Source organism: Pelodiscus sinensis, chromosome 2 (genome assembly GCF_052426305.1).
Source record: "Pelodiscus sinensis isolate ZL-2025 chromosome 2, ASM5242630v1, whole genome shotgun sequence".
Classification (NCBI taxonomy): domain Eukaryota; kingdom Metazoa; phylum Chordata; order Testudines; family Trionychidae; genus Pelodiscus; species Pelodiscus sinensis.
The window spans coordinates 110,990,617-111,017,679 of record NC_143053.1 but is presented as its reverse complement, the minus strand read 5'-3'; the positions used below and the strand labels follow the sequence as shown (position 1 = coordinate 111,017,679).

At 41.5% G+C, this 27,063-nt stretch overlaps 1 protein-coding gene across 3 annotated transcripts in view; it reads left to right on the top strand.

The window, feature by feature from the left end:
• NUP153 (nucleoporin 153) overlaps nt 1–27,063 on the top strand; it is an 81,548-nt gene that overhangs the window by 11,479 nt on the left and 43,006 nt on the right. For 2 of the 3 annotated variants that reach the window (XM_089776377.1, XM_075921222.2), the window contains exons 2-9: nt 12,851–13,067; nt 15,210–15,458; nt 18,660–18,799; nt 18,883–19,011; nt 20,084–20,200; nt 20,330–20,374; nt 20,468–20,521; nt 22,868–23,014. In XM_089776377.1, coding sequence (XP_089632503.1) covers nt 12,851–13,067; nt 15,210–15,458; nt 18,660–18,799; nt 18,883–19,011; nt 20,084–20,200; nt 20,330–20,374; nt 20,468–20,521; nt 22,868–23,014 — 1,098 coding nt within the window. The remainder of the gene's footprint in view (nt 1–12,850; nt 13,068–15,209; nt 15,459–18,659; nt 18,800–18,882; nt 19,012–20,083; nt 20,201–20,329; nt 20,375–20,467; nt 20,522–22,867; nt 23,015–27,063) is intronic. The other variant, XM_075921223.2, reaches the window with a different exon arrangement.

Here is a 27,063-nt window from a genome sequence, read left to right as displayed (position 1 = left end):
CCTTTTTCTCCAAATCACAAAGAAGTGCAAAGGTTTAATTATGATTAGGGATGTAAATTTCTATTTAATCAGTTAACCAGTTATGTTTAATCAAATGTTTAACCAAAAAACTCTTAAAATACTGGTTGTCCTGTAGCACCTTGGAGACTAACCCCCCAAAAATATGTATATATAGTATCATGAGCTTTCATGGGTACACAGTCCACTTCTTCAGATGTGGGGCTGGAGGACCCGCTGCAGGCGGGGGCAGCTGTGGCCAGGCTGGAGGGCATGCTGCCAGGCTGGAGCAGCCCTCTGCCCATGGTGAGTGGGGGGCTGCTCCAGCCCCTGCTGGTTAATCGTAACTGGTATGCATCACCTGGTCAGTGTGTTGCTTCCCAGCTAACCATTCACATCTCTAATTATGACTCAGCAAAGTATATGAAGATGAGCATATGTTACTTCACTGTAAAAGTATATGAGTGTTATAAACGTTCAAGGTCCTAATTGAGGTTTGCACGTGAAACTTGTGAAGTATGCTGTGAAGACCAGAACTTTAACAGGGTTCAAAAAGAACTAGATAAATTATGGAGGTTAGGTCCATCAATACTTATTAGTCAGAATGGCTAGGAGCAGTGTCCCAAGCCTCTGTTTGTGAGAGGCTGGAAATGGATGCTAGGAGAGGGATCACTTGGTGAGTACTTGTTTCTTTTTATTCCTTCTGGTATTGACCATTGTCCACAGACAGGATACTGGGCTAGGTGGAACTTTGTTCTGACCCAATATGGCCGTTCTTATGTTCTTTTGTGTGTATGGGGAAAACAAGTATTTTTAGGGAGGCAGTAGCAGCAAGTGATGGATTAGGAGGTTTTGGATTTGAGAGTGAAGAGTTTGTGAAGGTAGCAGAGAGGTTTGGCCTTAAGGAGCAGAGAATAATAGGGGTAGTAAATAAGGAATGCTGTGATAGAGCATGAGAAGAAGGCAGGCTTTGGTTAGTGTGTCCTTGTCTTCTCCATCTAACAGATACTCTTGTTGGATGCCTGTATCACTGTGCAATGAAGAATTTGTGCTGAAATAATGTTCCCAGCAGACTTTATTTTTTCATGCAGAATTGAACAGCTGGAGCCCTAGCTACCCAGGCCAGATGGCAGGAGCTCCAGCGACCCATTCTCCAGTATACCTGGACTTCTGGTTATTCATTCTGGTTCCAATCCCAGTTAGATGAGATAATCAGGGTTCCACTGTACTTTTATATAATGTATTTTAATATAATGACTTTGTTTAAATTAAACATTTCATTTCCCTGAAACAAAAGATAACTATCAACAAAGATGTGTCCAGCTCAGTATTAATATGCCTAGCAAGAAGCATTTCCTGAACCTTGTTTTTGTGTCTATTGTTACAGACATACTTGCTGACAGGTATCTTTAAATAAATTACCAAATAATTGAAACTGACATGATAATATTTGTTTTTTGACAAGTAAAATTTGCAGAATTTTAAAATAATGTTCAGAATGTTTAATTTTTTGATGCAGAATATCTCCAGGAATAAACGTATGTGCAAGGGTCTCAATTCAGCATGACTTTTCTCCTCAGCAAACTGTCAGATCTGGCATGTGGAGAAAGCAATAATGTTCTTGTGCTTCCCTGGTTTCTTGATTTCCTGTTCTTGCACCTGCCCTATCATGGTTTCTTCCTCCTTCTGCACCAGAACCCCACTACTCCTCACTACTCTACAAACCTTGCTCCCCTGTAGGTTGACACAGTCTCACTGCAATTTTTTTCCATCCCTTGGCAGCCCTGATAGCTACAGTGGCTCAGAGCAGGTCTACATGATATGATGCTAAAAGTATTGGTTTGTTATGTATGCCAGTTACTTCTCACTTTTTTGAGTGCTGATCCTTTTGGGTATTTACTACAAATCTACAGTGGGCCTATGACCTAAAACTCTTCATTAGATGTGTCTGTTGGTCTGCACCTTGCACCTCATCATGCTCTCAGATGAGGACAGAAGTGCCAGTTTAGACTGACTCTTTCCCCCCCCCCAGAACCTCCTGTGTCCATTTGTCTCCTCTTCATTCTCCTACATAGAGTCTGTAAATATTATAAACAACATTTTAGCTGGGATAGTTTAGTTTAGTTTTAGTACTCATTCTTGGAGGATTGGTCCCCCTCCATTACCTTCTCTTTGTCTTATTTACCTATTTTAACCCTTTTCTGGCCTGCCTCTGGGGTCTGTTTTACTGGTAAGTGACCTGCACGACACCTGCCTGTATTGCTTGTGTTCACATCTTCTTGAGATGGGGCATCTTTGCTTTTTCTTTCCATGTATCAAGTAGTCTCATGAACTCAGACTCTGAAAACATTTAATGTAGCTTTCCATGAGACCCTGCTTGTATCTTGGGTCCTCCTGCTTCCCTTCAGCCTTTTTGGAGTCACTGGGTAGTATCCCACTGGCATCTGGTACCAGCAGTTCAAAGTACTTCACACAAATCTTTGAAAAACTGTCTCACCTTCTACCACCTGAGACTTTGCACTTCAGAACAGGTGTACTCGCAGTTGTTGTCAGTCAGGTGGGGTCCTCCCGATGAGTTCCTGACAGGTCTCTGGCTCCATCAATGATGATAACCAGAAGGCTGCTTGTATGTGTGCTCAATGATGTGTGCTGTGTTGATTTACACGTTAACACAGCAGACTTCAAGAGAGCCCCCAAAGACCACAAACCAAATAAGGATGGAAGGTGCTGGGCCAGATTTATTGTTAAGAGAAGTACAGTAATAGTTATCAGTAGACATTACTGAACCACTACGTGTATGTAATCCATTACAATGGAATGACTCAATCAGTGGGTGGTCCCACTGCCCCCAGGTCAAAGACTCGCCCCCCCCCCCCCCAAGACACCACTTTATATAGAGATACAAACAAGTTACATGTGACACCTGATGTGCCAGATTGTCCCCCTCTGACGTTGTCAGGTTACCACCCTCTGTTGCTACTTAGATACCACCCATCTCCCTTACCTTGTGGTTTGGTTAGATCATCTCTATCCATCATGCTGTTATTTTAGACCCTTTCCTGAACCTGGGTCTGTATCTGTGGAGAGTGTGGGTACCAAGGTCTTTTTTTAATGAACAGGTGTTGCCAGGTGCTTTCAAGCTATGACCAGTACCAATTACTGTTCTACACCTGGGCCTGTTACCAGTTAGTGTTTTACATTCTCAGCTCTGTTCATGACAAGTTCTGTGAGCAGGGACCTGCCTTTTGCTCACAGCTTGGCCTTGCTTTATATTAGCCAAGTGTTGTCTGTTGTTAGCTAGGCCTCAGGCCTGTACTACATGGGCTTTTGTTTTAGGCCTTCATCTTACTACAACAGCTTGTACTAAAGAAGACTGTTTAGATTAGGGATGTAAGCGACTAGTTGAGCAACTAGGCTTATTAGGTAGTCAAGTCAACTAGTTGACTATCCGCCTCTCTCCCCACCCCTTGCTGCCTTTGTATCAGAGGCAGCAAGGGGGGGAGAAGCAGGAGCTGGTGCTGGAGAGAGCTGACTTAAAGGCTGGTTCCCCCCAGCACTGCCTCCGCGGAGCTGCCTGCCTCCCCCCTCTTCCCCCCAAGCTGCTGCCTGTTCATCATTTGAAAATGAGCTGGTATTGACTATCCTTCCAGATCCCCCACAAAGAACCATCATCCCAGACTGCTTCCAGATGCACTCCCTCTCCCTCATGTCCTTGACAGCCAGCATTTGGTGCCTTGGGATTAATGGTGCATCTTGTGGGGTCCACTTCAATACCCCTAGGCTACGTCTACACTGGCCCCTTTTCCGGAAGGGGCATGTAAATTTCACCAGTCGTCGTAGGGAAATCCGCGGGGGATTTAAATATCCCCCGCGGCATTTAAATAAAAATGTCCGCCGCTTTTTTCCGGCTTTTAAAAAAGCCGGAAAAGAGCGTCTACACTGGCCCCGATCCTCCGGAAAAAGCGCCCTTTTCTGGAGGCTCTTATTCCTACTTTGAAGTAGGAATAAGACCCTCCGGAAAAGGGCACTTTTTCCGGAGGATCGGGGGCCAGTGTAGGCGCTCTTTTCCGGCTTTTTTAAAAGCCGGAAAAAAGCGGCGGACATTTTTATTTAAATGCCGCGGGGGATATTTAAATCCCCCGTGGATTTCCCTACGACGACTGGTGAAATTTACATGCTCCTTCCGGAAAAGGGGCCAGTGTAGACGTAGCCCTACTCTCCAATCCTTATCTCTTTAGAGGCACCTGAATATGAGGACCTTGTGTTCTGCACGCAGCACTGGTTACCACCAGATGAAGAATCATAGTCAACAAGGGAGAAAACAATGGAAGATCATCTGATCCAAAAGTGAAACTTTGTCTTCTCCACATGAAGCACCATCAGCAGCACCTCCCTTTATTCCCAGATTATATCAGGATCCCTTCTAGAAAATCACAGATGCTCTCCAAATTCCACTAGGAGTTCCAGGATCCAGCCTGCATATGGTTGCATATCTACTAGGCTACATCTCTGTTTTAAATGTCAGTCGAGATTGATGAGGCCATCATGGAATCTACCAGAGTTACCTTGCACACTTCTGCAACCTGTGTCCCAAAGAGGGCTGACAAATAACTATGGTCTCCTTACAGGTGTGGAATTTGTGTTTTCCCACCCTACCTCCAATTCTTGGGTGGTCCAAGCAGTTACAAAAAGAAGCCATCTACCTCAGCCCAAATCCACTTAACCAAATACAGATACCAAAGTACTAGACCTCTTTGGAAGAAAGCTGTTTTTGTCAGGTTAGCATTCTGAATAGCGAACTACCAACTTCAATGTCTAAATATGAGTTAGTGAATTTTAGCAAGCTCCCTCAGTAAAACATATCTTAGTTCCAGGTCCTCCTGGAGGAGGGAAGGCTAGTGTCAATATCTTGTTGCCAGATGTCCCTTTTTGTATTGTCACAATCCATAATCATGAGATGGGTGTCATGACTGCTGACCTTGGGCTTCCACAGGGCTATCCAAACCACGCTTGAGGATGTTCCATTTGAAGGTTGTAATCTCATTAGGAAAAAACTAGCAATTCACCCTCTCTTCTCTGGGTACTTATTCTTTGGGACTTATTCATGAGAGGGACATTCTGTCTGGGAGGGATGGCCTTTTATATGATGACCTTGCATAAGAGCTGGAGTCCACTGGAAGAGTAAAACTGTTGACCAATAGCTGGACATTTATATATGTGGTGACAAAAATTTTTATAAGAGGTGGACTTTGGAAAGGAACTCCCAGCGGAAGTGATAATTTACAGATCTCACCACTTTTAGAATTATGAATCCTATTACTTTGATTTAGCTCTCCCTTGCTGTTGCCTTACCTGTGGAGAAAGAGAATGATAGCTCTTCCATTGAACTCATAAGTAAGCATTTCAAAAGCTAATTGAGCTACTTTTTCTACAGTTTGGAAAGGAAGGGAGAGGAGAGGTCTGTCACTCCTATCTTTAAATATTATTTAAGTGTTCAGATACTATAGCGAAGGACCTAAATAAGCACATAACCAATCTGAGATGGTTTGGAAAATGTATTCTGGATGATTTTATGTTCGGTGCATATCCAAGTATTTGTCAGGAGTGTTATACTCTACTTTGCCATCTTGCCTCTTACTACTTTGCTTGTATTTTAAATAAAAGCTCCAGTTTTGGTCTGAAATAGTTTTTCTTTTTGTGAGGAGAACTAATGCCATTGGTTTTGAGCTGGCTATCCATTAGTACTGTTCTAAATTTCATTTTGTTCAGTTGTTTATGTTCTGTTAGTAGTATAAATCTAATACTCTGGCTGCCAACAAAAGATAGTGTTAGATAAATTGCTGGTCTGTCTTAGTGTTGCCAGGGATTCCTCTAAATTTTTCCTTGCATTTTGGTGTAGTGCCCATAACAGTGGTTAAGATGCATATGAGTATTAAATTATATCGTTTGTCCTTTTCAGTATTGTAATTGATGACTGTCTTAAGATGTTACATTTAGCATGTGCTTTGATAGTAATTTGTGGTGCCTGCCATTGATTAGCATGGAAGATTTCATGCAGCCTATTGGGTCACATTTTCCTGTCTTATTTGGTTTTATGAAATGTTTACACTATAATACGATAGGCTGTAAACATAGAATATATTTACCTAGACAAAAACACTCAATATTGGGGAGCTGGGCAGAACAGGATTTTACCAGCTGGTAACTTGAATTCTTCAGAAATGTGAATAACTGGGTCTCACTTCTCTTGTATACACTGGATTGCTGGTAATGATGGGCTAGGTCTGTGCTTTGCAGATATGCAAGCAGTGCTAAAATGTAGAACATTGTAGTATCTTCTCTGCAATGTTTGGTTCTAGTAAACATCTAGATATTTTTAGTGTTTCCAGATCTCAGTTTAAAAAATGGAAAAAAAAACCCAAACAAACCCCAAGCTGATATCTAGAGATGCAATCCTTCATTCAGAATTTTAGAAACAAAATTTTGTAAGTATTCCAATTTCCCTACATGAAGCAAACATTCCAAAGTATTATGTAATTGGTGACATGCCAGTAACATGTTGTTCAGGGCATAGTACTGATATTAAATCAGAAACATACCAGTGTTTCATTTAAAAAAAAATTGCTGTTCTGTCATAATTTATTCTTGGGGGAATTCTACACCAAAAATGTAAAAATCCTTCAAATAATATTTTAATGTTCTGAATATTTTTGTCAAAATAACACAATATAACCATGTCAGTTTCAGTTACTTTGATAATTTATTTCATATTACCTGTCAGGAAATTGTGTCTTTGTACATATTAAATAGGCATAAAAATTATTCTTTTAAAGCATATATTTAAATCAGCCAAAACTAGTTGTTACCACCCCTTGTAGATAGTACTAGTTTTTTCTTAAATAGTGTTAGGAATGTGAAAGTGTAAACATGTACACGGTTATATATGCACCCCACCTGCTGCTGCCTCTACCAGAGACAGCAGCACGATGTGGGCAGATGGGAACTGGTATACAGAGGGAGCCAGCTCCCCTTCTTTCCTCCCCATCCTGCTGTCTCTTATACAGAAGGGGCCCTGCATGTAATTGTGAAGGTTAGCCAATAGGGGGCGGGGCCGCAGGCAGGAGCCAGCTGGAGCAGCCTGCTGCAGGTGGGGCAGCCCCTATTTAAGCAGTTTACCAAGTAAACATAACGTTTAACCTGTTAACTGATTAAACAGGATTTTACATACATATCCTGATCAAGGGGATATATTTTCTTAAAGTCAAATTACAAAAATAAATTTAAAAAAACAAGCAAACAAATGACAGTTGACAGGACAGTCAGGTTAAGGGGTTTATCACATTAGTGTGGATAAGTATAAAGTAATGCACATTGGAAAAAATAACCCCAACTATACATACAGTATGATGGGGGGCTAATTTGGTTACGACAAATCAGGAAAGAGATCTTGGAGTTATTGTGGATAGTTCTCTGAAAGTATCCACACAGTGTGCAGCGGTGGTCAAAAAGGCAAATAGGATGTTAGGAATTATTAAGAAAGGGATAGAAAATAAGACAGAATATCTTAGTTCCCCTGTATAAAAGTATGGTATGCCCACATCTTGAATACTGTGTACAGATATGGTCTCCTCACCTCAAAAAAGATATTTTGGCCTTGGAAAGGGTTCAGAAAAGGGCAACTAAAATGATTAGGGGTTTGGAATGGGTCCCATATGAAGAGAGGCTAAAGCAACAGGGGGTACGTCTACACTACAGCGCTAGTTCGAACTAACTTAGTTCGAATTAGTTAATTCGAACTAAGCTAGTTCGAACTAACGCATCTAGAACTAAAAACTAGTTCGAACTAGCGTTTTGCTAGTTCGAACTAGCAAGTCCACATTGAGTGGACTCTGAACAGGGCTTAAGGATGGCCGGAAGCAGTGCCGGCAGGGCATAAAAGGAGGACTTAGAGCATGGAGATGCTGTCTCAGGCTAGCCGAGGGCTGCGCTTAAAGGGTCCCGACCCCCACCCCGGACACACAGTTCTAAGGGGTGCCCCGCTTGCAAAGAAGTTCTGGCTTGGAGTGCCCTGAGTGCTCACACTGGGCACATCACACCACTCGGCCATCAGCCCGGCTGCACTTGCCGCAGGCTGCCATCTGGGGAGAGGGAGTAATTGGGGGGCTGCAGGAGAGCTTCCACCCCCAGAAGCCCGCAGAGCCAGCCCAGTCCTCCCCATCGGGGGCTCGTACCCCATTCCTCCCTCACCTCCTTCCACTTACCCTTCCCTAGCCCCCCTTCTTATTGATGTACAAAATAAAGATAACGTTTCTTCCAACATTGACTCTGTCTTTATTGAACAAAACTGGGGGAGACTGGGAAAAGGAGGTGGGAGAGGGGAAGAGAAAGGCTGGGAGAGGGGAGGGCAACTAACATGATCAGGGGTTGGGAACAGGTCCCAGATGAAGAAAGGCTACAGAGACTGGGACTGTTCAGCTTAGAAAAGAGGAGACGGAGGGGGGACAGGATAGAGGTCTCTAAAAGCAGGGGTTGGGTGGAGAGGGTGCATTCAGAAAAGTTCTTCCTGAGTTCCCATAAAGAAGGACTAGAGGACACCAAAGGAAAGGAATGGGTAGCAGGCTTGAAACTAGTAAGAGAAAGTTGTTCTTCTTGACAAAGCAAATAGTTAACCTGTGGAACTCCTTGCTGCAGGAGGCTGTGAAGGTTACAACTAGAACAGAGTTTAAAGGGAAGTGAGATAAAGTGATGGAGGTTGGGTCCATGGAGTCCTATTAGCCAGAGGGTATGAGTGGTGTCCCTGCCCAAAGTTTGTGGAAGGCTGGAGAGGGATGGCACGAGACAAATGGCTTGGTCACTGTCTTCGGTCCATCCCCTCCAGGGTTCCTAGGGTTGGCCGCTGTCGGCAGACAGGCTACTGGGCTAGATGGACCTTTGGTCTGACCCAGGACGGCCATTGTAAGCTCAGGGCTCAGTGTCGGGGGTCTCAGTGGACCCCCTTGATTTTCATGCACACCTGCTCCTGGGTGGCCAGGCTGGCAGCTCTCCTGCCCTAGACGGCCACTTTCCTGTGCCTAGTGCGGAGATCGTGGACGAGGTCCACGATGTCCGCACTAGCCCAGGAAGGTGCCCGCCTCTTGCGGTCCAGGGCAAGCTCCCGGGAGCCGCCAGCCTGGTCCCGGCAAGAGGGGGTGGGCTGGGGGGCATCGGGTGGGTGGCTCTGTGCCGTGCCAGGTGCAGGGTCTGCTAGCTGGGTGCTGGCAGGCTTGCACCTGGCACGGGCACCGTAGCCAGCCCGTGCCCCTTTAAGGGGTCCGGGGCCGGGAGGGGGGCATAGAGTTTCCCTGGTGTTGGCCAGAGTGGCCACCAGGGAAACCTGGGGAGGGCTAGCCTCCCACTAGTTCGAACTAAAGGGCTACACAGCCCTTAGTTCGAACTAGCTAGTTCGAACTAGGCGTTAGTCCTCGTAAAATGAGGTTTTCCTAGTTCGAACTAAGCGCTCCGCTAGTTCGATTCAAATTCGAACTAGCGGAGCGCTAGTGTAGCACCTAACGTCCGTTAGTTCGAACTAACTTTGTAGTGTAGACATACCCTGGGACTTTTCAGTTTAGAAAAGAGGAGACTGAGGGGGAATATGATGGAGGTCTATAAAATCATGAGTGGTTTGGAGAGGGTGAATAAAGAAAAGTTATTTATTAGTTCCCATAATAGAAGAACTAGAGGACACCAAATGAAATTAATGGGTAGCAGGTTTAAAACCAATAAAAGAAAGTTCTTCTACACACAGCGCATAGTCAACCTGTGGAACTCCTTGCCAGAGGAGGCTAGGACTATAACAGAGTTTAAAGAGAAGCTAGATAATTTCATGGAGGTTAGGTCCACAAAAGGCTATTAGCCAAGGGAATAGAAATGGTGTCCCTGGCCTCTGTTTGTCAGAGGCTGGAGATGGATGGCACAAGACAAATCGTTTGATCATTGTCTTCGGTCCACTCCCTCTGGAGCATCTGGTGCTGGCCACTGTCGGCAGACAGGCTATTGGGCTAGATGGACCTTTGGTCTGACCCAGTACGGCCATTCTTATGTTCTTATGTTTGCACTGTTGATATGTGTCTAGGGTTCCAGCTCCTGGATAGGAAACTTTACTGTGAAACAAAAGTTGTGTTTTTAGCTCATGTGGTTGTGAAAGAAAAATTTAAAGTTGTTAACTCTGAAATCTGCTGTTCTGGGAGGATCCTTGTTTGCTAGTCCATTTGACTTGACTTAAAAGTAATCTGAAATGGCTTTTCTTTCTCAGACAAGTAGTTTGAATCTTCAGTTTACTCTTTTAACAACAACATCCCTAATGGCCTGCCACAAGTCTCATTGATTTTTGCTGAATTGACAGTTGTGAATTTTTTCGAGTCCTCTGAATTTCCATTTTCAAAGTACTGTTTGAGTGAAATAGTCTCAGTGAACTGCATAACTACATTATAATTTAGTCTGTTTCTTTGTGTGATTTGGATACAGTCAACTATCCTTTGTAGGGAAGCTGAGGTTTAGGGTTTGTTCAATATAAGATGCCATGTGCTGTCTTATCAGTAAGTATTGATTATGTATTGTATACATTTGTGTGTCCATTGTGATCTTTATGAGTCTATTTGTAAACAAGATTCTGTATTTAAGTAAGGAAAGCTGGAATGATACTTTTTTTTTAAATCAATCAGCTGTGAAACTTTTTCTGCAGAAAAAAGCTATCCAGGAAAGTTATGCAAGCTCTTTTCTGTTTATTTGAACTTCCATCACAAGTGTTTATATGAACTGCTTTGAAAGACTTTTCTTAGAAATTCTCTGATTTCAGTCTGTGAATAATTTTTATTATAGAAAGTTGAGTACAGCAAGGTTTTTGTTCTGCCTATTGGGAGAAATTTTTTTTATAATTGTCTTAAAGCCAAGACCCAAGTAAGGTTCTTAAGTATGAGCATAATTTTAAATGTCTGAGTCATCCCATTGAATTTAAATAAGACTGATGAGGTACTTAGTTAAGTGTATGCTTAAATAGTCCTATTTAAAATCAGTGGAATTATTCAGGTGCTAAGAGTTAGCATATACTTACGTATTTTGCTAAATCAGGACCTTGAGAGTCAGGAGGTCAAAGAGCAGGACTAGTGAATAGAATTGGCCAGGTGTTGAAATTGGACTTTTTATACAGGGTCTGAACACTTTGAAGGTGTTTGTAGCATTTGATACCATGGTCTGTAAATCTGGTTAGTTCATCTTTTTTTCTCATATTTCAGAATGTGTTGAATTCAGTAGGGCATTTCTCTTTCTAATTGTAGTGGATTTGAAAACTGCTGATTGATAGTGCAAATGGATAATTATTGTTTAGTGATTACTAAATGGTGTCTAAATAATGACTTGAAGTGGAAGGAACAGTCAGACACAAGTGAAGAATGGACAAATGTAGTGAAATGATAGTCTTCTAGAGTAAAATATAAACCTTGCCATTAATTAAATAGGAAACACAAAAGCATTTGCATATTTTAAAAAGTGCAGAATATTAGTCTTTGGGGGCTTTTAAAGATTAAATGTGCCATTGAGTGAAATTTACCTAAAGCAGAAGAGCAGAACACTAATTGTTTTGATAATCCAACGTAGATATATTCTTGATGCTATAGGCGCTATTGAAATGAAGCCAAGTTTCCTCCAGGTACTTTTCAACATCGGTTTAGTTCAGGAGCACAATGTCTTCAGCTCTCAAAAATTAATCATAAATTGATGACGCTTTTTCAGTAACAATAATATTAGAATGATAAATCAGCATTGATTATTCACTCACATTTATAGGTGATCACGGAATACATATATTTGTTCAAGGCATAGTATTTTATAGATTTTGATACAATGTCATTTTTTAAAATAGCATGAGCAAGAAATCTTGAGGCTTATGGTTGTTGGAAGTAATTGCATGTCATATAGATACAGGCAACCCCTGCACTTATGACCTAATTAGTTCCTGGAGAACCGTCATAAGTCAAGCTGTCGTAAGTCGAACCTTTATTTCCCGTAGGCGCAATCTTATAAATGGTGGTTCCATTCCTAGAAACCCATTTCTTACCCAAAAAATACCAAAATTGACTATGGAAATGGAAGAAAACTAAACTAAATAGTTCAAATAATGCACAAAAATAACTAAAAAATAAAGACCAATGTGGCGGAGACATGCGTAGTTCAAGCAGCAGCTGCAGACTGGCAAGTCTGACTGACCGTGTGCGTTTCCTGTTTTGGGATGATGCGTGGCGTCTGCGTTGTACATTGTTGTAAATGCGAGCTGCGGATGTAAATTGGGGGATTTTTAGGAGCTATCTTGCATGAAAAAAAGGTTGTAAATGCGGGAGTCATAAGTCGGGCGGTTGTAAAATGGGGGTTGCCTGTATTGACCAAAGGCTTCTTTGCACATGTAGCTGTTGCTGATTAATTCCACATATGGAATTAATCAAAAGCAACTCCATGTATAGACAAGCCCTAAGAGAAGGGGTAGCAAGAAGGTGTTACTACACTGAGGAAAGAATGTAGCTTAGTGTCTTGGCATCTGAAATTTAATCAGAGTTTTGAGAATTAAGTAAGAGAATAACATCAAGGGGACTGAAAAGTCTGATACTGGGAAATAAATTGTTCAATTAGTAGTCTTTATATTTGTCATTGAGAAATATAATTATTTAAGTGTTTGAAATTCTTGTCTTTTTGTATTTATTTTCTCAGCAGCTCTCTCCTGACATTTGTCTTTAGCATGTGTGTGATGTGTATGTAAAAATATATTTTTGAGTTCATGCTTGGGGTTAATTAAATATAAGCACTTTTTTTTTTTTTTTTTTTAAAGCAGGGAATCATTAGCCGAGTTACAGAATCAGTGAAGAATATTGTACCAGGCTGGTTACAGAGGTACTTCAATAAAAGCGAAGATGAATGTGTAGATGCAAGTGAACCTACAAACCAGCAGGAAACTCCAGTAAACTATCATCATGGTTATGCAGATGACGATACCCCAATGTTTGATGGGAGAGTCACTCCTGAGTCAACAAGAATTAATTTAGAAGGTATGTGTGAAATGCAGTCAAAACTGTAGCCAGTTAGTTGAATAATCTTTATAGATTTATATTATTGCATCTGACGAAGTGGGTCTTTGCCCACGAAAGCTTATGCTCCAATAAAGCTGTTAGTCTATAAGGTGCCGCAGGACTTCTCGTTCTTGCAGATTCAGACTAACACGGCTACCCCTCTGATTATTGAATTAATTATAACTTAAAGGAAAATAAGAGAAAAAGTGATTTACAAAATCTGAGACAAAAGCAACTTTTTTCAATTTTAAGTGCAGACATGGCATTTGTAACATTGTCTTCCTGAGTTCTCTGAGGATTGTCCTATAGGAAAGGAGCCTGTCTCACATAATCCATTAAATACTTGTCAAATAGCCATGATTTTTATTCACAAGTAAGATGGATTGCTTTTATAAACAGAAGACCTTTAGATGAAAAGCTCTTATCTCATTACCATAGAAACATTCATTATGTTTCATAGTTCCTAAAACAAGACACTGGTGAGCAGACCTAGAATGAGTGGAAGGTAGTCTCCTCGGAGTCCTGCCCTTTTTAATCCAGACTCGTTTGATCAGTAATACAGGTGGTAAATTCAGGTTAGTTCTTAATTATCTTAAAATTAAGATACCTATAAACAAGACAAGGTTGACATGACATGACAGTAGTTCTTCCGGTTTGCAGTCCAGTCCTATCCAGATACTCCCATTTGAGAGCATGTATTACAAATGTTTGCCATGGAGGTGATCACCAAAACTGCTAGCCTAGGTAAGGAGATCATTCATGTACATTCATCATGTACATTCTCAGATTGGCAAAAGTTAGTTGCCTCTGCTAGCAACTCCATATGAAGAAGACTTTAATGGCAAATGAGAAAATTTGCAGCACCATCAGTCCTTCACTAGAGAGCAAGTTTTCGTAAAGGAACAGGGGATGTCTTCAGGAGTTAGGTACGCGCATTATATTGGGTGGAAAAGTACTTACAGAACTTTTCAACAAGGACTACCACACTGCTGACTTACTCAAACAACTCAAAGGATTAGGAATTATGCTGCTGTCCAGAACCTTCAGCCATTTGTGGGATCATTAGGGGATGCCACTAATAAATCTTAATTACTTGAACTGCAAAAAACTCCATATATCAGCTTTCAGGAACTGTTCACCTGAAGCACAGATGAGCTTTCCCAAACTGGACCTTCATCCTGGTACATATATAATTTCTCTCCAAGATGTTGTCATAAAAATCTGCTGGAAAGTGTGTCGACTGTTTAGTGACCATGATTCACCATGATTCGTGATGCTGAGCTAATCCGTATATTCTGATATCAATAGCATCTTCTTTCCTAGAACTTCTGAGAGAGGCCTCAGGTTCCTTTTAGAACATTCCATAAAATACACTGTAATAGTCATCTCATTCATAAAGAACTATAAGACCTAATCCACCTATAGCCTTTCAGAACTTCACAGACCTTCTGATTTGTTTGAGAAGTTGCTCATCTGGTTGCTAGAGTAGCATCAGTGTCACACAAACAAAGAGGTTTGTATCCTCTATATGTTAAATCCAAGAAATAACTGATGGCAAGGATACAACATTTTTTATCTGTAAGGAGAGCCTGTGTGATAAAATTTAGCGAATATACCAAAAAAAGAACTTTTAGTGCATATAATCAAGTGACTGTTAATACTTTGTTTAGTGGTGCAATGGGTTAAATATTTGTATGTAAATGTTGCTGCTGTCATCAGACAGTTAAGTGAAACCCTGTATGGGTGAGGAAGAAGTTAAATTTGGCTTATCTCTATTTTTGTTCTTGGCAGTAGAAAGACTGTTGATGGAAAACAGCTCTCAACTTCTGTGTGCTTATACATAGAGCCCTGCAATTTCTGTGGGTATCTGCATTCATGAATTTACAGTTCATTTTTTGTGGATATAGATGTGGATACAGATTTTTTAAATCTAGAACCCTACAAATTTGCATATATCTGCTCTATAGCTGGGGTGTTCACAACCGTGAATGTCAGTGCAGATATCTGTGGCTCATTTTTGTGGATACAGACATGGATACAAATTTTATATCCATGCAGGACTCTACTTGTACACTTCACCTTACCTAATAGAATACTAATTGTGTTTAAATTCCTCTTTAGAACCTTCCACGAGTAGATCTGCATTAAATTTCTCAGATGTGTTAACAAGACCCTCTCTTCATCGGAGTCATTTGAATTGCACTATGTTGGATTCCCCGTCACCACATTGTCAGCCCTCTACATCTTCTGCATTTGCAATTGGCAGTTCTGGACTCTCCCTTGTAAAAGAAATCAAAGATTCTACCTCTCAGCATGATGATGATAACATCTCAACTACTAGTGGTTTCTCTTCTAGAGCATCTGATAAAGGTAACTTTCATTCTGTCATGGTCTTATCTACCCTATATGATATTTCATAGAATAAATAAATTGAATTTGTTTAATATGCAGTGTCACCCTAGTAAATACAAAATTTGTTAGTGCCAGTTATTTAGATGTATATCTTGTATTTAAGAATTTAAATTTGGTTTTAGTATCTGATATATTACATCACATAGTAATTAGGGATGTAAAAGAGTAGTCGAGTTGACTACTCGCATTATCTCTCCTCCCCATCCCCCCCCCCCCCCCGTTTGCTGCCTCTGTATCAAAAGTAGCTGGTGGGGAACAGGAGCTGGTGCTGGGTGAGTGAGGAGAGCTGGCTTAAAGCTGGTTCCCCCCAGCATTGTCTCTGCGGTGCAGGGCAAGGGAGGTAGAGGTGCACAGCTGCAGCAGTCAGGGACCTGGCGCGAGTGGGAACTGCTTCTGTCCCTGCTTGTGCTGTGTCTCAAGTTGCACCTCTGCCTTTTAAATGTCTAGTGGCTCTTACTACATTTAAAAGGCAGAGCCACAGCGGTGATAGCTCTCAGAGATGGTTTGAGCTGGGACTGCTTAGTGCTGATTAGCTGATTAATAGCAATTTAATACTCTAAGTAATTTTTGATGAGCCTTTCACCTAGCTTATAATTTAGGTGATGTAATAGTGACCGACAGCTCTTTCTACTTCTGAAATAAGGTGGTCGTCTCAATCCATTCCTCTTAAATAGATGTTTACATCAAAATAACCAATGTAATTCAGTATGGAATGGGAATGGAAATCCTTATAGTGGGTTGAGGGTGTTCTGCAGGTCCAGGCTGAAGCATATGTTCAGGGTTGTGTGGGGGAGGCTTGTGCACTGCTTGTGCTTTATTTTTTTTGGAAGGAAGACTTCAGTTTTTAATGCTAACAAGTCTGTCACGTTTCGTGAACACTGCAATCACTAAGAAACAGCATTAACTCAATGTTTTTAAGTAAAAAATTTAATTTTGGACACTTGTAGACTGAGGTCCTTTATCTTCAGAATAAGCATTGGGTAGCACAGGCAGCTATATTGCAGGTTTCCACATACTATCCTCTAACATTGCTCAATCCCTTTCTGGTGGAGCTGTTTTTAAGGGTGTATATCAGCGTTTCCCAAACTATGGGGCACGGCCCGGGACTGGGCTGCGGGGAAAAAAAAAAACCAGGTCTCAGCATGGCTGCTGGGAGGGGAGTGGAACGGGGCGGGCTGGGAGGAGGTGTTGGGGGGGGGGGGCAACCGGCTGTTGGGAAGCAGGGTTGGGGGCAGCGGGGCTGTCCGGCGGAGATTGGGGCGGGCGGCGGAAGCAGGGCTGGCCGGGGGGGAGGGCAAGGGGGCTGGCCGGGGAGATCGGGAGGAGGAGGACGGGAGAACCAGCCACCGGAAGCAGGGCTACACGGGGCAGTGGGGCTGACCAGGGGAGATCGGGAGGAGAAGTGAGGGAGGGGGAGTGAATCGGCCAGCGGGAAGCGGGACTGACCTGGGCACATAAGTGAATCCGGCGCCAGGGATTCCATTTTCCCTCCCTCTCCCCCCCAATACCCTCCCTCAAGTAGTTGTGAACTGCCTGGCTGGTAGACACACTCACGTAGCATGAGCACATCTACCAGCCAGGCAGTTCGCAGCTACGGACTGATACACCTAATAATAATAAAACTTAACTAATTAGAAAATACCGAACACTTTATATGTCTGGTATTTTCTCAATTTGTTTCCCCGACAGAACCCTCAAATACCTGACTGTCCAGTACAAAACTGGACACCTGGCAACCCTATCCCCCCTTGCACCCTCCCTCCTCGCCAGATACCCTAACCCCAATCTGCTCCTACCTCCTGGAATGCCCATGCAGCGCTGGGTCCCCCAAGCCCTGGCCCAGGCTGGTCGGAGAATGCAGCCAAGTGAAACACTGACAATTTATTCATTTTTAATTCTTTTTTTATATGCGTGTTTATTTTTGGGCTGTAAAAAACAGTACTGAAAAAAAATGGGTTCCAAATAAAGTAAAAAGTTTGGAAAACCCTGGTCTAGCCAGCTTTCTGTCCATCTTACAGTCCATTTATCCAATCCATATTCCCTTAACTTTCTCGCAAGTATATTGTGGGTGACCGTATCAAAAGCTTTGCTAAAGCTGGCACCGAGGGCTTTGGGAGGACCAGAAACAACTTATTTGAATATTCGTCATTTGCTTAATGAATATGCAAATGATTGTTATCTGTCCTCCAAAAGCTCATGAATGGATTTACTGGTCCCTGTGTCAAAAAGTTTGGGAACCCCTGGTGTGGATTGTTGCTTCCATGCTATTGCATCTTGGCCTATTTGAATTTCCCAGTAAGAATGCTGGTGCTTTTTTTTTTTATGGAATGCTTGATAGTAACATTATCTCTCTTCAGATTGATAACTAAACAGTTACCAGACTTATGAGTGAGTCATTTCTGACCTGGACTAGTCTTGAACCATTGATGCGTGAAGGACTTGGTATCTGATTATCAATCCCCATGTTTTATAATTTCCTTCTGTCGTCTTCAGAAAGAAAAAATACCACTTGATAGTAAATCCATCAGTATTGTTCAGTTCTATTTAGTTCTGTGAATTCCTATAACAAGGGCTCATTTTGTATGCACTTTTATGAACAGGGATTGGGTTCAGGGATGATAGTGTACCTACTTTCTGATGCAGATTATATTGCCATTATACGCTGTTTGTCTGTCTGTCGACAGTGCTTTTTTTGTGACGGTATGGCCTGGTATGGTGTACTGTCATGTATTTTCCCAGTTCACAGTAAATGAATGGGATTTTTCCTTGCGCGTACCGGCACCTGTTTTCCTAGCACCGCTTGTCTCCTGACGGAAGCCTGATCGGGATGCAAAGCGTTTTTTTCCTGGCTCCTAGCATGGAGTTTTGGCTCTTAAAGAGGCTGCGACTGCATTTTGGCCTTTCTTTCTTTCTTTCTTTGCTCAACAACTTTTCCGGAGTGGTGTGGTGTGGTTTGTTGAAAGAAAGAGAGAAAAAAAGTTACAAAAAAAGCACTGTATATAGATATGTATGTGCCATGAAGGGTAGAATAGTGCAGGTTTAAAAATATTGGATTTTATTATGTTTCCTGGATGCTGTTTTGTTTTCCAATTTTCTGCATTTGTTAATTAACTTAAAGTTTATATGATGACTTATGTACACAATGTGTCCTTTTGTCAGATATAGCAGTTTCAAAAAACACATCAGTACCACCTCTCTGGTCCACAGAGGCTGAACGATCTCATTCTCTCTCTCAACATTCTGCTACCAGCTCTAAAAAACCTGCATTCAACTTATCTGCTTTTGGAGCTCTATCCCCTGTGAGTACTGCACAATATAAGTTGTAATCACATTGGTTTTGTGTCCGTTTTCCTAACTGTCATCTTTATATGTCTCACTGCAGTCACTTGGTAATGCTTCTGTCCTTAAGACAAGCCAGCTTGGGGATTCTCCATTTTACCCTGGAAAAACCACTTACGGTGGTGCAGCTGCAGCAGCAAGGCAGTCTAAAATACGAATTACTCCTTATCAGGTAAGAGAAACAGTGCTAATATGGGCAGGGGAGAGTAACTGAAACGTAAAATAAGAATTTATCTTGAAAATATGCAGATATGATAGCAATTTTTTTATATAATACTTCAGTAGTGGAGCATATAGTATTCTGGAGATGTCACTGACATTTAGCAATGGGAAGAAACTGTCACTTATAGAAGTTTTTAACCTAGAAAGCTTTCAGTTTTAAAGGTAAATTTCATGAGCTAACTAACTTGTGGGACTGTTGCTGATTAATAGTTGCTTATCAAACTGACATCTCAGTTTAAAACTATTGTTGAGCAACCACTGCTTGTCCAGTACATATTCACACTCTTGCACAGTTTTTATACACTTGAACCTCTTTAATTTGGCAACCCTGGGAAACAGGGTCTGCTGGATTAAAGTGTTGCCGGGTGGGCAGGGTTGGGGGGCAAGGGAGGTGTGAGAGGAATGGGAGTAGGGTGTTTACCTGGTACTCCACATCCCCCACCGATTCCAGGCACCACACCTTGCTTCTATGGAAGAGACAGGGTGGAGCCTCTGGCAAAGGGAGTTGTAAATAGAAAGGTTTCTCAAAGAAATTGAAAGGCAGTATAGTAGCAAACTATAAACTCAAAACAATTTAAAAGATAAACTAAAAAGTGGAATTCCTGATTATGGTGTACATAAACTTACATGACAGTGTAGTGAGTCATCTTAATTAGACTTCTTGCTTAATCAAAGTATCTTCTTCAGAAGTGACTTGTAATAGTCTCTTAAATTCTCTTTCCTGCCCTTCAAAGAAGATAGTAAGCCCATTATTTTCTTCTTTGTGAACTTTTTACATTTTATTTAAATAATAGGAATTGAAGTAATTTAAGACATCATTTAGTCCCATATTTCTCGCACACTGGGGGACAGGTCAACTCTTCTGTGAAGCCAGGAGGCTCCCATTTTCTTCAGTAGGTTCTCATTGAGCTCCTAGGGCTTTATTTCCCACATCTTTTCTAAAATATTGGGATCCAACACTTGTTGTCCTGAAACAAATATATTAATGTTGAAGTCTAACATTTATCATGTTAACTTTTCAGACACCTGTCAGAAGACAGATGAAAGCAAAGCAAGCAAATGTGCAATCCTATGGAGTGACAAGTTCCACAGCACGGCGCATCTTGCAATCTCTGGAGAAGATGTCAAGTCCTTTAGCAGTAAATGGCTCTTTTTACTCTGTTGTGTTGCAGTGCCAAGAGCATATAACACATTCTAAACTTACCTATACCATATTGGGTGAAAACATTCTTAATAGAGTTTAACTTACTTTAATATTTATCCAACAGGATGCTAAAAGGATTCCATCTTCTGTTGTTTCTCCATTGTCTTCTGTAAGTTGGCCTCTAAAACTGCCTTCTCTTCTATTGCATAGCAACTTCATTGGAGATCTTTTTTCCACTGACGTGTGACTTTTTTCCTCACAGCCTGTGGACAGGAGCATGCTGGATATTACTCGCTTCCATTCAAAGAGAAGACAGGTAAGGATTCACTGATACCCAGGCAGTTTATCAATTTAATTAAAATATTCATTAGTTTGAGTACTCTGAAGTTTCTGCAGATCTATAGTGGATACAAGCAATAGGATATTAACTCACATAACATTAGTATTATGGTTTGTTTGAGTTATTAATGATTGAAAATGTTTTATTGACCTCACTGTAGCTAAGAGGGCTTTAAAGGTTATCTACTCCACTTCTGGGGTAGGTCATCTTCGTATTGGTCTTGAAATCTATTACCCAGAGGAACAAGGCTGGAACTCTAGAGAGAGCTTTGCTTCTTCCAACTACTTGTCAGCAAGCAAGGTGTGAGCTGAGTTACATAGTTTTAGGAAGATCTTGTGCTGGAAGAGTGACCAGAAATAAGGGAGGAGGGAGTTGCTAAATGTCCTTGCCAGACTTACGTTTAAATCAATGACATACATTTACCACCTGTACGTCTTAATGCTTCTGTCTTGGAAAACTGGTGGTGTGTCAAGAAGAGAAGGAATTTTGTAAATTCTGGTGACTTCTATAATTTTAACCAATGTTCTTATATCTAAGAGTAAATTTAAACTGTTTTTAAAGAAGCTTTACTTAGTAATAGTATATTTAAATCCTGATTACTATCACGTTGTTAACAAGTGAAAAATGTGAATAGATTATTTTCAGGTTCTTGGGTACTTCTAATATTGCATAAATTTGAGATCTAAGACCACTATAGAAATAAAAAAATATTGTTTTCCTTCTATAGCATCCACCACATGAAGTTTTACACAGAAAGTGTAAAGGGTATCTCTTAAATTCTATACTGACCTTTTGACTAGAAATATTATTACACTTAGCATTTGCTTTATAAGGTAGCACTTGAACACAAAGAATTGCATGCAATTTCTTCAACATGTGCCATGTAAACAGACTGAAGAAAACTGCAGTTTAGCATTGTCAGTTAACTTTATAGAGCCACACCTGTGTTGAAACATTAAAAAAGAAGTAGCAATTATGCAACAGGGAGCCTGGAGATGTCAAACTAATGGAATGTTCCACACAGCTGTCACCCAATAAAAAGAGAGGAATTGTCTATTCATAGAGCAATATTTGGCAAGAAAAAGGGAAGCCCTTGATTGTAGTAATTGCTGATCAAGACAAGGATTGTTGAGTGTGTTTGTTTTGTTTTGTGCTTTGCTGCCAAAATAAGTGGATGGTTGATAAAACACTTGTGCACTTAGTAAAAACTGTTTCAGTTGATAACAGTGGTGCAGTACATTCTTATTTTAAAAACCCACACAGGCCGGTATAGCGCTCTCAGTACTTCGTGTCTGTATTCCAGTATCAGAAAAATTTCCATTTCCTTTTTCTTACAATGGTTTGGTAATGCATGTTAAAAAGGTACACTGGAAAATTCTTCCATTGAGAGTAGACTAGCTTGATGTTTTTTAACTTAGTTTATGAAACATTTCAGAAGGAATCAAGAAGTATTATTGTAATCAACTTCTAGAAAGATCTTTTCATGAAATAATCATTGAAATTATGCTGTAGGAGTAAATTTTGGCTCTATCCTGCATTGCAGGGATATTATTTGAAAATAATATTGTAGATTATGGTGTCTACTAGTGTTTGACAAAACTAGATTATTGCCAGTGAAACAGATTATGAAATTCAAATTGATTTTCACTATTTACATATTCAAACATTTCTTTGTTAGGTTGGTGAAAATCAATTGTCAGTTTAATTTTTAGGTAGGTAATGTAAGCAGTATTTAAGTTGCAAATATAGTACAAATATAGCTGCAAATGGGGTATTTGTTTTAAAAGAACTCTTATCATTGGAATAATAAAAGATTATTTTTGTGCTAGCTTTTTTGGTGGTTCTATAGAAGCTTGGTTTATGCAAAATGAAGTGCCTGCTTGGTTTCAAGGCTTAGTTACCTAATGCTGTGGTGTGTGGTTGGGTGTGGTGGGTTTTTTTTTTTTTTTTTTTTTAAATAAATGATGAGACTTGTTGGAATAATCAAACCCAGAGGGTTGGCTGATTAGTCATTAACACTTTGAGAAATTTATTTCCTGTGTCTGTAAAATAGGATAATATTCTGATTTCAGTGAATTCATGTCCTAAAGTAGTATTAAAATTACCTGAGGAGTCCTGGTTTTAGAGAATGTTGGATTCCTTGTTTGATTTTCTTTCTAATTTCCCCTCCACGTTAAATACTTTTATAGTAAAGGAAGGCACATCTCACTGAGTGCAATGATTACATTGAGGTAGTTAGATATTTAAAAACCTGAGTAAAATTAAATATAAATGAGCCAGAGCCTCCCAAAATAACTATATTTATTGCTCCTTCTTTTAAAGGTGGAATCCCAGTACCCTCCTGTCCAGAAACTAGTGACACCGAAGACAATTTCTCCGTCAATGAGCCGGTCACAGTATTTTAAACCATCTCTGACTCCAGCTGCTGAGTCAGGCAAGATTAGACAGAGAATAGATGTAAAGCACAAAGTGAGTGCACTTTCCCTTAACCTTGTAATTGCTATGCATAGTTGATAAAGGTTTTATAGAACATTCAGGGTATTGCTTACATTGGTAGGAATCCTTATGCAAGGAATATTTGAAGTTGTGTGGATTTTTATTGTATTCATGGACCAGCATGTGATTGATTGGACATCCTCTGTTTAATGATGTACTGCTGGCTTGGACTATATTTGTATTGGAAGGATAGCACAAGTGCAGTACATTTTGAGATCTAGTTGCAATGTTCTCTGATTTTCTTACGAGAAACATCTGCTGAAATAAAGAAGATTATGTAACACTGGCATGAGTAGGGGGAACCAACCTTTGCATATTTTTGCACAGCAAAATTGTTGCACAACAAAATGGCATAGGCTTGGAGGAAAGGGAATTCCAATCATGTTTCTTTAGAAAGCATAGTTATTAAAACTCACAACAAGGGTTGATATTTCCAGTAAATCTTCCTTGGGCTCTTCTGAATAAAGCCTGAATGGACTTATGGCACCACACCAACGTTTTATTTTCAAGCCACCAACATTTGTAATACAATCTCTTTTATGGTGGAGTTGGCTGTAGTTCAGTAATTACGGCTAAGTTCCATTTTGTTATTAAAAGCAGGGATTTAAGCTGGTTGTTGCTTAAAAAAATTACAGCATATTCTCCCCCAACTTACAGGATTTGCTCTTACAACTGACTGAATTGTCTGAATTTACAAGTAAATCTGTTAATTAGTCTGAGTAAATTATCTTCAAGGATTAATTAACTATCTGTCAGTCTTTTTGTTTTCCTGAGTGATCTTAATAAAAGAATGACACACACTTCAGACTTCTATGTGCTGTACTTAAAATTAATTGAAAGATTTCTTCATATATGGTAGGAATCCTGGTGGAAGGAATATTTGAATTTGTGTGGATTTTTATTGTATTCATGGACCGGTATGTGATTGATTGGTCATCCTCCATGTAACTTAATGTAACCCTAATTTGAAGGTTCTAATGAAGCTAAATTAATGATGTATTTAATTGTCATAAGCAGGGCTCGATGATTGCGGTGAAAACCACTCGCCAGTCCCGCACTGCGCATGTATGAGACCTGCACTGCTTATGCGCGAAACGCCGGTGAACAGGGCGAACGGCTGAAATCTACTTACCATGAGCAAGTAGATCAGCAGATTTGTCGAGCCCTGGTCATAAGTAGGGATGTTAGATATAGAGTAATTGAATAGTCATGTAACTGCAAGAATTCTTATCAGTTACGAAACTATTCACTAGTCCCTCGGGCTGGGGCTGGCAGCCAGTGTGCTCTGGCCCCATTCCCAGGGAGCCAGCCCCTGTATCCCATGCTGCTGCGGGAGCAGTCTGCAAGGGGAGCTAGTTTAAAAGCCAGCTCCCTGCACAGACCATGTGCCTGCCACCCTGTGCTGCTGCCTTTGATACAGAGGCAGCAACGTGGGGTGTCAACAGCCCCTGTCCGTGGTGGTCTGAGCTCCCCACAGACTGAGGCTGCTGGGGGGCGAGGAGGGGAAGCGGGGTTGAGGATGGGGAGGCTGCCGCAAAGCAGCCTCTGTCCATGGTGGCCCAGGCTAGCCGTAGACAGAAACTGGTCCTTGGCAGCAGCCCCTGTCTGTGGGGGGGTCCTAGCTCCCCACGAACAGAAGCTGGAATAGTCTCTGCCCTCAGGAACCTGGGACCACCCACGGACAGGGGCTGCTGCCTGACCAGCATCTGTCTGAGGCGGGCCCAGGCTCACTGTGGACAGAGGCTGCTCTATGGGAGGCAGAGCAACCTCTGTCCACGGAGAACTTGGACTCTTCCTCCCCATCCCCCCGAAGACAGGGTCTGCCAGCAGTGGGACCAGCCTCTGCCAGCGGTGGGACCAGCCTCTGCCAGCGGTGGGACCAGGCTTGTCACAGATAGTCTGTTTGGTGGAGCATCCTCTGTCTGTGGGGAGCTTGGACCCCCCCGGAGCTGCTTAATGAGAGAGGCAAGTAGTGTGTGTGGGGGTGGGGCAGGCTGCCCTGTGGAGCTGGTGCTGGGGAGAACCAGTTTTTAAGCCAGCTCCCCCCAGCACCGAATCCTGCTCCCCCCTCCCGTTGCCTCTGATACAGGGGGAGGAGGAAATGTGTGTAGTTGACAAGATTAACCAATAAGCCTATGCTTATCGGTTAATCATATAGTTGACTACACATTGATATCCCTAGTTATAAGTATAGTTATGTCAGCTGCTCAAGTTTGTGACTGAGAGAACTTGGTCATTGCCTCTCTTTTCTAGTTTGTTTGAAATAATTCTGTTAGCTGTAATGTTTCAGTGGCATGAGAAGACTGCAGTTGTGTGAAGAGCTGCTGTTGGTAGATGACATAGCCCTTAACTTTTAGAGTCTCTGCTTTTAGAGGTTCCATGCTATAACTTGGGCGTTAAGGATTGAAGTGCTGCCCCAGCAGTGGTCCCTGAATTCACCACTGTGCACCCCGCCAACACTGCTGGGGGAGCTGAGCCTGAAACATATATAGCGAGCTGTTAACATGCAGAGACATTGGGGGGTATGTCAGCATTGCAGTAAAAAAACCACATCACCAAGCCACAGTGCCCAGGTCAATTAATTCAGGCTTGTGGGGTTCAGCCTGCAGGGCTGAACATAGTGGTGTAGACGTTTAGACTCAGGCTGGATCCTGGGCTCTGAAATCCTGCAAGGGAGAAGGTCTCAGAGCCCAGGTTTCAGCCTGAGTACAAACAGCTACACTGCTATTTTAACCCTGCAAACCTGAATTAGTTGACCTAAGCTCTGAGATAGGGTCTTCTATTGCAGTGTAGACATACCGGGGAACTCACCTGGCTTCCTTCTCTAGAGCACCAGACTTTAGCGCAGGGGAGGGGAACGTAAGGCTCAGGGGCCAGATGCTGCCCCCGGCTTACCTGGATTTAGCCCCTGAGTCTAGGGGTCCCCCCCAGCATTGGGGAGCCTTCATTGGTGCTCCAGCTCCCTCACCACCCCCTGTGGGCTGGAGCGCGTACAGTCTACTAGCCTGGGCCCCCAAGGCTCTGATGTACTAGGGGAATGTGGAGAATGTATTTCTCCTTAGTCATGGACTGCCTCATTGATGGGTGGAAGTTTTTGCCTTTCCCTTGTTTGTGGCCCCTGACTAATTATTTTTTCTGTGGGTCATCGGCCTCTGACCCAAAAAAGGTTCCCTACCCTTGCTATAGTGTATTCCTCTAACCAAATTAGTCATTTACAAATTAAGGGCCAGCATCGCTGCTACACTTTGACTAACTTGAATTACCAAAGTAGTGCAAGTTAGTCAATCAGCTGTAAACCCAACTTAGTTGGCCGCTATAGTGAGGATGCTGCATGCTGTGCCATTGAATCTGCCGTTTTTCTTCTAACTTTTAAGATTGATACTTCATATCTTTTATATAATTTGAAATATTTGGTAGCAGCATTCTCTTTGGGGTTTATTATTTAGTACTTCTGTGTAAACTTTTTTGCAACTTAAAAAAACAAAGACATTCCAAGACAAATAATTATGATGGAATTAAAGTTGAGACATATGTATCAGTAACTTCAGGATAAAAATTATTACAAAGAGGTAGTCAGTATCCCCCCAACCAAACATTACAAAACCAGGAAATTCAGAATTAAGGTTACACTTTAAAAGAAATCCAAATGTATTAAGGTATGGGAACATGCCAAATAGGGAACCCAAACAATCTTAATCTGTCCTGCAGTGATAGGGGAAAGTAGAATCTGAGGGTTTTCAATTTTACAATATTGTACTTAAACTGACATTTTGAGCTATTTCAGGGATAACATAAACATTTTATCAAGACTTTCATTAGACTCAAAAGTTGTCAGAATAAAATGTTCAGTGAATTTTGAACTCCAAATAGGAAATGTCTGCTAGCAAAAAACATCACAGCTTCCTGTGAGGAGGTGCCTCAGTTCAGCATTTTTGTGTTTAACGTTATCTGCAAAAGGTAGAGCTACTATATGCGGAGGCTTAATTTTGGATTTTTTTAATGTCTGTCTGTGTAGCCTTACT